This window comes from Dromiciops gliroides, chromosome 3 (genome assembly GCF_019393635.1).
Source record: "Dromiciops gliroides isolate mDroGli1 chromosome 3, mDroGli1.pri, whole genome shotgun sequence".
Lineage (NCBI taxonomy): Eukaryota > Metazoa > Chordata > Mammalia > Microbiotheria > Microbiotheriidae > Dromiciops > Dromiciops gliroides.
The window spans coordinates 558,594,552-558,607,058 of NC_057863.1; the positions used below are offsets into that span (position 1 = coordinate 558,594,552).

At 40.0% G+C, this 12,507-nt stretch overlaps 2 protein-coding genes across 12 annotated transcripts in view; both read right to left on the reverse strand.

Annotated features, from left to right (window-relative positions):
- Positions 1 to 12,507, reverse strand: part of DLG2 (discs large MAGUK scaffold protein 2) — a 2,692,860-nt gene that overhangs the window by 725,640 nt on the left and 1,954,713 nt on the right. The window lies entirely within an intron of this gene.
- Positions 980 to 1,887, reverse strand: LOC122746789 (40S ribosomal protein S2-like). Its single transcript, XM_043992747.1, has one exon. It carries the CDS (start codon positions 1,874 to 1,876, stop codon positions 995 to 997), a length of 882 nt encoding a protein of 293 aa, XP_043848682.1. The 5' UTR covers positions 1,877 to 1,887; the 3' UTR covers positions 980 to 994.

The following is a 12,507-nucleotide window of genomic DNA, read 5'->3' on the forward strand; positions in this document are numbered from 1 at the left end:
CTTCCTTTCTTTCTTTCTTTCTTTCTTTCTTTCTTTCTTTCTTTCTTTCTTTCTTTCTTTCTTTCTTTCTTTCTTTCTTTTTTTTATTTTTTGCAGGGCAATGAGGGTTAAGTGACTTGTCCAGGGTCACACAGGTAGTAATTGTTAAGTGTCTGAGGTGGGATTTGAATTTAGGTCCTCCTGAATCCAAAGCCAGTGCTCTATCCACTGCACCACCTAGCTGCCCCAACAATTATTCTTTAAAGAAGGGGTCTCTGATGAATTGGTAGACCTTGAAAAACATTGTTGTTGCCATGGTTTGGGGGGGATAGAAGATGGGTGGATAATTCCCAGTGGATGGCAGTAATAGGCCTTCCCCAGTCTGATCAGGAACTTCTCTGATTGCTTTTCCTCAAACCCACACTTCCTTTTGTAAAGAATTAATTGTTATTTGAGGTTTTTATGCTTTGGCTCGCACTGGCCTGGGGCTCTACAAACTGCACGGTGCTCTACCCACTGGTTGTGTTGCCAGGGCTCTGGCACCTCATGTTACCACCACTCATAGACGCCTACATGAGCCTGGCAAAATTATAATGATTGGAAGCCTAGTGAGGGCAGTCATGTGACTGTCAGAGCCGCCATCCCATTGGCTGGGGCTGTGTGGGGTGTTTCTAGGTTTGGGGGAGGAGAAGCTGGAAAGCCACAGGCATTCTGCTGTGTATTTTCAGCTGATTCCTGGGCGGTGGTATTTTTTCAGTTATTATAATTTCCCTTTCCCCATTTTATTTCCTTTCCGTTGATCCTACTGATCCTGTTTGTGTTTTGTTTTGTTTTTTAAGTTCGTTCTTGTTAAAATAAATCTTGTTCTGTTTTGAGGGAGGCTGCCGGTCTCCTTCCTTGTCCCAATATTGCAGTGAGCCGCTTAGCTAGCACTCCCCAATTAAAAATTGGTCCCCACACTTTTTTTTTTTTTTTAGCAGGCATAGTTCAGTTTATTCAATGTAAAAAAAACATCTTATGTGGTTGCCACAGCAGCTGCCTGGGTCCTCTGGACAGATACCCGAGTGTGAGTCTTCACAAGATGGTCGGTGAATTCCTGATAGGGAGACTTAGTAAACACAGTCTCTTTCCACAGGTCTGGGGTTAGGTAGCTGTATGTTTTGGAGATGGCATCGAAGGTAGCTTTAGCAAAGTTGCCCAGAGTGGCAGTACAGCCCCTTGCAGAAGTGTAGCAGTCATCAATTCCAGCCATCATCAAGAGCTTCTTAGGCACAGGAGCTGAGACAATGCCAGTACCTCGAGGGGCGGGGATCAGGTGCACCAAAACAGATCCACAGCGCCCAGTGACCTTGCAGGGCACTGTGTGAGGCTTGCCAATCTTATTCCCCCAGTAGCCGCATCTCACAGGAACGATGGACAGCTTGGCCAGAATGATAGCACCACGAATGGCTGTGGCTACTTCCTTGGAGCACTTGACACCCAAGCCAACATGGCCATTGTAGTCGCCAATGGCCACAAAAGCCTTGAACCTGGTACGTTGTCCAGCTCTAGTTTGTTTCTGAACAGGCATGATCTTCAGAACCTCATCCTTCAATGAAGACCCCAGGAAGAAATCTATGATCTCAGATTCCTTAATAGGAAGGGAGAAAAGATAGATCTCCTCCAAAGACTTGATCTTCATGTCCTTGATGAGGCGGCCCAGCTTGGTGACAGGAACCCACTCTTTATCCTCGGCCTTTCCTCCTCGGGCCCCGCGGCCTCGGCCCCGGCCTCGACCGCGGCCCCGACCTCGACCTCGGCCCCCACTGCCGAAGCCACCACGGAAGCCCCCTCGGCCTCCGACTCCGGGGCCCCCGGGGCCTCCAGCTCCTCCTGCAGCACCGGCGTTGTCCGCCATTTGGTGTTCGTTATAAGTAGAAGGGTCCCCACACTTTTAATCTCAAAACATTGGGGAAATGAAAAGAAGTTTCTTTATAAAACTTCTTTTGACTCTGGCTTTAAAATGAGGTTGGAATTCAAGTCTTGCTTCAGATACTGACTGCCTATGTGACCCAGGGCGAGTCATTTAATCTCTCTCACCCTGAGTTTCCTCATTTGTTAAATGTGGATAATGATTGCACCTATGTCACAGGATTGTTGTGAGGACCAAATGGGATAGCATGTGTAAAGCACATGGATCACACTCCCTTCTAAGATTTATTTCTGTGAATCCTCACTTTTCTTCAGGTCTCAGTTCAGGAGACACCTCCTATAAAGAAGTCTTTCTTACCCCACTAATACCCTTGCTTTGTTGTCATTTCTCCTTAAACTATTTCATCTTATCTTTAATTAAATTATCTTGTATTTATTTATCAGTGTATATGTTATAACTACAGAGGAGAATGTACACTCCTTGAGGGCAAGGGATGTTCCAAGGCTCCCTCCCCAATCTTCAGAACATAGTACAGTGCCTTAAATTGAATTTAAAACAATGAATTGAATGCTATTTCTATTTTCCACTTTGCTTTCAAATTTTTAGAAACTGTAATCTTCACTTACTACTTCTTCAATAATAAAATACTTATCTCTTCCCATTTAGTTTATAATAATAACCTCCTAAATACTTTTTGGGGGGGGGCGCAAGGCAATCAGAGTTAAGTAACTTGCTCAGGTTCATGCAGCTAGTAAATGTCAAGTGTCTAAGGCTGCATTTGAACTCGTCCTCCTGACTCCAGGGTCAGTGACTATCCATTTCACCAACTAGCTGTGCCCTCCTAAGTACTTTCCTACCTCTTGGCTTTTTCCTCACCAGTCTATCCTTTATACAGCTCTCCAAATACTTTTTCTAATCTGACCATATCACTCTTTTACTTACAAACTTCCAATGATTCCTGCATTTGTGGTGAAATAAGGTATAAATTATTGATCTTGGCAAGGCCCTTTACAATCAGGCTCAAGTCAAGTCAACAAACACTGACCACATACTAGGCATTGTGCTAGCAATATAGCTCATACAGATTCCTTCACATACTTTACACTCCAGTCAAAGTGAATGATTCTCTTTATGTAATTCTCATCTTTTCTCTCCCACCTCTTTGTTTTTTGCTAAAAACGTCTTCCACCTCAAAGGAGGGGAATACAGAGTGATCACAGTGAAATACTGAAAAGATAATGCAGGGGGCAGCTATGTGGCACACTGGATAAAGCACAGGACCTGGATTCAGGAGGACCTGAGTTCAAATCTGGCCTCAGACACTTGACACTTACTAGCTGTGTGACCCTGGGCAAGTCACTTAACCCTCTTTGCCCCACAAAAACAAAACAAAACAAAAACAAACAAAAAAACCCCATTCTTCCATTTGAGAGAATTAATATTATACTATTATATTAATAACTATTAATTGTCATCCAGCTTTTCCCCTCCTATTTTCTATAAAGACCCAACTCCTGTTAAAGTCAGTTAGTTTCTGAAGGGTATGGCTGATTGATGACATTGCCTCTAACCCTCAAGGACCATGTTCCTCAATTTTGGGTGGGACCCCATCCAAGTAGGAGATCTAATTTCTCTTTAGAGTATAAACAAAATCCAACCTGGGTGAGCCATTAACCTGGGGAAAGGAACCGCTGTCCTTGGTCCCCTCCATTAGAGTTTAGGGTGACCTAACTCATGAAGAAGAAAACCAGCCAGAGAGGTCCACATGGAAATGGCTTCCCTTTTCAGATTGCTGGAGGCTGCTAAGTCTCATGATCAAGCCATATTTTTCAAGAAGAGGAGCTGAAAACTTTTAACCTACTTCCTCATTAAATATCCACCAATCAGGGTTGATTATCAGTTGGCAAGGGAATTTCCTTTCAGAAGGGAATTTAAGGCATTTCAGGGTTTCCCTTGAGGTCTTTAGTCTTTGGTTACCGAGAAAAAGCACTGACCTTCAATGTATCGGTTACTGGCTAGCCTAATTAGTAAATTGATTAATTACCCCAAACTCTGTCTCTTGGGGTTTTCATTCATCACAATATGTCAACATGATAGTTTATGTATATTCATGTGTGTGTATATATATATGTATATATATATATGTATATATATATAAAATAGTTATGTATATGTATATATGCATGTATCTGTTTCCTTTTAGATGATGAACTCCTTGAAAGCAGATGTGTCATATACATGTATGTATATGTGTGTGCATATAATACTTATTTACATACATACACATATTTATAACCACATACTGATATGCATATGTGTATCTGAAGTCCCAGTACCTATCATATTACCTTTCATGTAGTAGAAATGTAAAGTATTTGATTGGCTGAACTGAATTCGTTGAATAGATTCTGAAGGTTCACCTAGTCCAACTCCAATGTATGTAGCATCCTTCTACAAGTGACCATTTTGTCCCCACTGATCTAGAGTGATGAGAAAAAAAAATGAAGGCAAGCCATGTATTCTGCTCACCATTGATTTTCCATTTTCAAAGCTAATTACCTAAGTATGGGCTCCTGACTTGAATGAAACCTCTATTACAAGAAGTTGTGTTTTCTAATCCCCTTTCCTTTTGGTATACAATTCAATATTGATGAATGTGAGCAGACGTCTGCATGGTAACAATCAAAATCAACTCAGAAACCTCTTAAATCATGAGCTATGAGAACAGAAAGCTAAACAGAAATCCGCTTTATGAATCTGGTAATTGTTGTTCCTTTGGTATGACCACTCTCAAGAACTAATCTTTAATGTCAGTGTACTCAGAGCTCATTTCCCTCCAGATAAACTCAAGAACTTCAACCACCTTTCTAGAGCATTGCTTAAGATTCTTGATGTTTCTTTTGTAGGATAAAGCATGTTCCAGATACATTCCTCACAAAAAATACCCCAAGAAAACCACCAAACTCAGAGCTGACACACTGGCCCATTTTAAGGCACTTTACTTAAGTGACATAAATAAACACAATACACTTTAATCTTAAGGTAATTTCTTCACTTTTTTTTTTTGAGTTGACATAACTCCAAGGCATGGTACAAGAAGTATTGCGCAAAGAATCATCAATTATATATTGTTGTCCTTGGGTTCAGGCAGTGGGTGCCAAAGTCCCAAGGTAGTCAATTAATTTTAATGGGTGATCTGGGTGCAGGGCTGTTATGCTATTGTGGCTTCACACTTGGCCAAGTTTAAAGTCCTTTTAAAATTCATACTAATTGGCATATACCTTTTCCAGGCTGCTAATTATTGTCAATCATAAAGCAATATGCCTGGGCCTCCAATTCTCTCTAAGAAATAATTTTTTCACCTTTTCTATGTATCCTGGGAGTCATGAGACCCTGCAAAAATCATGGAAAATAATAAAAAATAAAAACATGCCATGTGGACTATTTTAAAACACTATTCCACTTTAGCAAAATTACTTTAAACAGGTACTTGAATGTAACAATAAATCAATTCAAAAATCTGCGTTTGGTTTACTTTTGTTTTTGTAGGGCAATGAGGGTTAAGTGACTTGCCCAGGGTCACACAGCTAGTAAGTGTCAAGTGTCAGAGGCCAGATTTGAACTCAGGTCCTCCTGAATCCAGGGCTGGTGTTTTATCCACTTCCCCACCTAGCTGCCCCAAAAGTTTATCTAACATTTTTTAGGGAGAGCCGGGCAATGAGGGTTAAGTTACTTGCCCAGGGTCACACAGCTAATGTCAAGTGTCTAAGGCTGGATTTGAACTCAGGTCCTCCTGAATCCAGAGCTAGTGCTTTATCTACTGTGCCACCTAGCTGCCCCTTGGTTTACTTTTAAGGTAAAAATACCAATTCCCATAAAGCCTTCTCATTCCTTATTATGGTGTGGAGATAGCTTTGGGTTCTTGAAGACTAGATTGTTGAGCATAAGTTCCTATACATCCAAAAGAGCTAAAAGGACTTTGAGAAGAAGCATAGTGATGAATGGCATTTATGTTTTATGAAGATACACTTAGTAAAGGGCAGAGAGAAACTTCTCATTAGAATATCCACTTCTATGATTATTTTTTAAAATGTTAAATTGACTGATTAATACCATCTACTAAGACATGGAAGGACTAGAATTTGGATTGATGTTGCAAATATCTACACTGACTAGAGGGTCATAAATTTAGAGACAAAAGGAATCTAATAGGCTATCTAGTCCAACCTTATTTTAAATATTTATTTTTTATAAATAAAATTTAATGAGTAATATTTAAAGAAACTGAGACCCAGGGAAATGAAGTGATTTGTTCAAGGCCACACAGGTAAGAAGTAAAACCCTAAGACTGGAAGAAAGGAAGGAAGGAGATAAGCATTTATTAAGCACCTATTATGTGCCAGGCACTGTGTTAAGCACTTTACCAATACTCTCTCATTTGATCCTCACAATAATCATGAGTCTATTACCCTCCCTCCCCATTTTTACAGTTGAGAAAACTTAAACAGACTAAGATTGTGACTTACCCAGGGTCCCACAGTTGGTAAATGTCTGAAGTTTTATTTTTACCTCAGATCTTCCCAACTTAAGGCTTAACCCACTATCACCTTTGCCACATAGCTGCCTATCTCAATTGGAACTGAGATCCTCTGAGGCCAAATCTGATGAGCTTCCCACAATACCACTCTGCCTAGCCCATGATGAAAACTGGCCCAATAAATAGGGAGGGAGATATACCTGGAGTGAGGAAGACTTGAGTTTAAAGCCTGCCTTAGAAACTTAGGTAGCTACGTGACCCCAGGGATAATAATAAAACCTCCCTCGGGATTGTTGTGAGAATCAAATGAGACAACGTGTATAAAATGCTTTGTGAAACCTTAAAGTGCCATATAAATGCTACAATGGTGATGATGAAACCAAGAGTCTTGAATCATTAAAGCAAAGCCATGAAGAGAATGAGAAGTAAATGGAACTGCATGAACAATGAGGATAGGAGGCCCCTTTAGAGATCAGTTAGTCTCCTCTTCCTTTTACAGATGACAAACCTGATGGAGACCCAAGAGAGATGAAGTGCAGTGACAGAGTACAATGTACTCTCTTCTAGGAATCATGAGACCTTGTCCAGGTTCTGCCATGAAACTACTTTAGCGATCTCAGGTAGGTCAATCCATTGCTATATGCCCCGGCTTCTCCAATGACCCCTGAGGTCTCTTTGAATTCTGAATACTGTGTGACCTATAAAAGGAGGGGGCTAAACTAGAGAATAGTAGGCCCCTTGCAGTACTATTTGAATTGTGAATTTTATGACTTTCTCAGGATCACCTTAGCTAGTTAGTGGAAGAGTTAAAAATCCCAGCCATTAAACTTTCAGCTACTGTCTTTTTTTTGAGGGGCAATGGGGGTTAAGTGACTTGCCTAGAGTCACACAGCTGGTAAGCATCAAGTGTCTGAGGCCAGATTTGAACTCAGGTACTCTTGAATCCAGGGCGAGTGCTTTATCCACTGCACCACCTAGCTGCCCCCTCAGCTACTGTCTTTTAACATTTTATGGTCATTTACCATAAGTTCCCCGCCCCGCCCCAGGATATTTCCTTAAACAAGGCCAAAGCAATGCATGCCTCTGAACATTTTCCAGTTAATATAATCCTTGGGCATCATCTACTATTCATAGGAGTATGATGCATTCATCAATTAGTCACTAATGCTCTTTGAAATTACAACAGGGTAAAGTTCATGTCCAAATCCAAATTTTGAAACACGAATCAGAAAATACTTAGACCACTATTCTGAATAATTTTTTTGCTTCACATTTCAACAGATTAATTTTAAATAGGGCAGTCAATTGCCAAGTGGTATTCTTTCTTTAAACCCATTGAGAGTTAGGGTACTTTGATGTCTGTAGGTATTTTAAATTTAAAGAACAATCTATATCTTTTAAATGGACCTTTTGGTTAGTTGGCAGAGATAGAATAGTGTGTTTTGAAGTTTCCGCACTTTACATAGCATGGAAGCCTGGAGGCAGCCAGGTAGCTCAGTAGATAGAGATCTGGGCCCAGAGAAGGGAAGACCTGAATTTGCATCTGGCCTCAGACACTTACTAGCTGTGTGACCCTGGGCAAGTCACTTAACCCTGCTTGCCTTGGTTTCTTCATCTATAAAATAAAATGGAGAAGGAAATGGCAAACCACTCCAGTATCTTTGCAAAGAAAACCCCATGGGCAGTATTGGGATGATATGGTCCACAGGGTTATGAAGATTTGGATACAATAACAACACAAAAACCACTACCACCATCAACAACATTTTGCACAGTCCTCTCAAAGGCAATTTCCTACTTGCCAGTAATAATCTGGCTATTGTTTCTTTGGTCTCTCTCTGCCACTGGCAAACAGGAGAGTTGATGTTTTGTGCTGGTTTTTACTTTTGAGGAGTAAGAGCTATACAGAGGGCAGAATGTCAACACTCAGCTAAAACTACACTTCAGTAATAAAGCTTTTCCTGATCCCCTCAACTATTACCCTTATAGCCTTGTATTTATTTTGCATAAATTCTGTATATGCTTATCTGGGTACACGTTATCTCCCCCAATAGAATGTAAACTCCTAGAGAGTAGGACAGTCCTATTTTTGTCTTTGTCTCCAGTAAATGGCACATAGTAGTCACTTCATACATGCTTGTTGATTGGAGGGTAAAGTTTTTTTTGTTTGTTTGTTTTGTTTTTTTGTTTTTTTTTTAGTGAGGCAATTGGGGTTAAGTGACTTGCCCAGGGTCACACAGCTAGTAAGTGTTAAGTGTCTGAGGCCGGATTTGAACTCAGGTCCTCCTGACTCCAGGGCCAGTGCTCTATCCACTGTGCCACCTAGCTGCCCCCGAGGGTAAAATTTTAAAGAAACAGATGTCAATTTAATATGAGAAATAAATTCCTACCCCAGTGGACTTTATTTTGCACCTTTATGTTTCCTCACAAAGATGTAAGATTATAGGGTGGGAAATGATTGAGGGGTTGGAAGGAGAGAGGGAGAGGGGAATCACTGGAAGCAATGAAAATGGATTAAACAGGAAAAATGTGGCTGAGTTGTGGCTTCAGGTTTGACTTAATTCATCTGAAATTCATTAAGCATCCATTGGGTGTCTGGTGCAGTATTATCAGGGAATCTTGGCATTCAAAGGGACCTTAGAGGTAAGGTAGCGTAAGTTTTCATCCACTTCAGCAATATTTCCTATCATCTGCTCTTAGTTTGAATATCGTAGAAGATAAGAGATTGTCTACCCAGGTCCATTACACTTTTTTGTTTTGTTTGTTTGTTTGTTTGTTTTTGTGGGTCAATGGGGATTAAGTGACTTGCCTAGGGTCACACAGCTAGTAAGTGTCAAGTGTCTGAGGCCGGATTTGAACTCAGGTACTCCTGACTCCAGGGCTGGTGCTCTTTCCACTGCACCACCTATCTGTCCCTGGTCCATTACATTTTTAGAGGTATTGTGGCATGGGGGCAAAGTGGGGCATTTAAAAAATTTAAAAACATCAAATTGTAATACCACCTTGCCCTATAGGAGCTGTATGACCTTGGATAAATCAATTCACGTGTCTGAGCTTCAGTGTTTTCATCTGTCAAATGGGAAAATGATAATATTTATACTACATAGTTCTCATAGGGTTGCTATGAAGACCAACTGAGATAAGGTTTGAAAAGAACTTTATGAACTTAAAGTGTTATATAAATGTTAGTAGAGTTATAAGGTTTTTTTATGTTGAGATGAAATCTGTCTTCTAACATCCTTCTAACCATTGCTTCTAACTCTGTCTTCTGGAGCAGTAACAAAATAAAGTTTATCCTTTCTTGTATGACAGTGCTTCAAGAATTTAGAATTTTAGATCTCAAAGAGACCTTAAAATAATCTAATTCATGCAAAGATTAACTAGTCTTTAGTAGCAATAGTTTGTTGTTGTAAAGTCATTTTCTTTCAGTTGTATCCAACTCTTTGTGATTCCATTTGGGGTTTTCTTGGTAGAGATACTGGAGTGGTTTGCCATTTCCTTCTCTAGCTCATTTTACAGGTGAGGAAATTGAGGCAAACTTAAGTGACTTGCCCAGGATCACACCACTTGTACATGTCTGAGGATGGATTTGAACTCAGGAAAAAGAGTCTTCCTGATTCCAGGCCTACTACTCTATCCATTGCAACTCCTAGGTGCCCATGATAGTAACAATAGCTAACATTTATATCAAACTTTAAGATTTGCAAATCACTTTATACAAATTTCATTTGATACCCACAACAATACCATAAAAATTGGTGCTATTATTATCCTCACTTTATAGATGAGGAAATTGAGGCTAAAAAATTAGGTAGGTTTCCTGGGTTCACATAGTCTGAGTCAGGTCTTTTTGATCCCAGTTCCAGCATATTATCCATTCAACCACCTAGCTGTCTTTAGATCAAATCAGTCTTTAAAGAGAATAACTCAAACTAGAGGAGCTTCTGTGGTTTTCTTCACACCAACAACTACCATCAGAGCAACAACAACAAAAAATCCAGATTTAGGGGAAAAGAAACATTGTTGACATAGGAACATGTTCTTCATAAATATTATAATTTTTCTTTTCCCATTAGCAAAAGCTTTCTTGAAAACTGCTTGTATTGGGGTGGGGGGGGGAGGAGCTTCTCTCTTCCCTATTTGCAAAGCACTCCAAGTTGTATCTGCTGGTGACTAAACAGCTGAACTGACCCTGTTGGAAATTTGGAGATCATTGTTTACAGAACATAAGGCCAGTTGCTCTTTGAAAATGGCCCTGTTGTTTGATTATGGGACCATAAGATTATTTCCATTTTCCCGTGTCTAATAGCATCCCCAAGTATATTAGGAAAGTTGATTCGATTAATTATTTCTTAGAAAAGTAGATTTTCTGAAGTCCATAAGCAATAGACAACATGCCTAGAAGAGAGGGTGCCAGCAATCCCATCTGTGTGGGGGTAATGTCTTTTGCCTGGAGGGGTTCAGTGAGCTATTTTTGACTATTGTTCACATTCACAACTTCCGCTGCTGCTGCTGCTCGAGCATTTCTCAAAGAGATTATGCATTCCATAAAGAAATTGCTTCTTATATTGCTCCATTTGTGCCCAGGAAAAAAAGGGGAGACGCATCTCTTTGATACACCCTACCAGCTTTTGGAATCAGCCAAAGGAAAAAAAAAGACCATAATGGGAATATAAATTGTGTTCCTCCAGTGAAAAAGAATAAAGAAAACCAAAAGCCAATGCTTACAAGCTGCTGGGTTCCCATAACCTCATTAAAGCCTGGTATATAGGCGACAGAGGCTGGAAGCTTGGGGGATCAGTCGTCATCTTAGTCATCTCCAGCAGTTAGGAGGTAATTCGAATCTCATATATGCAAGAATCTCTATGTCACCTTCATAATACAGAGCAGTGAGTTTTACAAAATGTAAACAATAGCTCATATACATCTGTGAAGGTACTTCAAAGTTTATAAAGTAATTTTCAATTGTCCCCATTGTAGAGATGTAGAAACAGATTTTTGGAGCAATGATCTGACTTGTCTATAATCTGACTCCAATTCCAGTACTACTTCTACTGGACCACATCACCACCACCACCACCACCATGATCAACAATAATAGCTAGCATCTCTATAGCCTCTGTTCTGTACCAGGCTTTATGCTAAGGACTTTACAAATATTACCTCATTTCATCCTCATAACAACTCTTGGAAGTAGATGCTCTTATGATATCCCATTTTACAGTTGAGGAAACCAAGGCAAACAGAAGTTAAATGATTGGCCCAGTGGCACGTGGGCAAATCTGAAATCAGTTCTTCCTGTCTCCAGGCTTGGCACACTATCCATTATACATACTTCTAAACCTTCTGCATTTGAGAATACCATATCAATGTCTTTTGCTTCTTCAAATCAACTCATATATGAAAGCCTATGTGATTATCTAAATATTTTCTTCGCATGCATTGTCTCTGTAGTAGGACCACAAGCAGCTTGAGAGCAGGGACTGTGTGTGACATTGCTTTTGTATCCTTCATGATGTCAAGGAGAGGGTGCTGCACATAGTAAGCATCCACCAAGTATCTGTCTGATATCACCGAACATCCTATCTTGTGTTTTTCTGACATGTATGTCTATGAGGATGGTGCTATTTATTATTCTCCCCATTTTACCACTGAGGAAATTAAAGTTATGAGAGGTTGTAACTAGGATAGGGTCACACAGTTATTAAATGATTGAGGCAACATTTGAACTCAGGTCTTCCTGAATCCATATACAGAGCTCCTATATACTATGCCACCCAGCTGCCTATAAATAAGTATACATTCATATCTATATAGATATATACACATACATATATACATACATATTTGTATATATGTTAGTAGCTAGTTAGCAGAGTGGATAGAATGCCAGGCCTGGAGACAGGAAGACTCATCTTTCTGAGTTCAAATCTGGCCTCAGACACTTATTATCTGTGTGATCCTGGGCAAGTCACTTAATCCCATTTACCTCAGTTTCCTCATCTGTGAAATGAGCTAGAGATGGAAATGGCAAACCACTTCAGTATCTTTCCAAGAAAACCCCAAATAGTATTGTGAA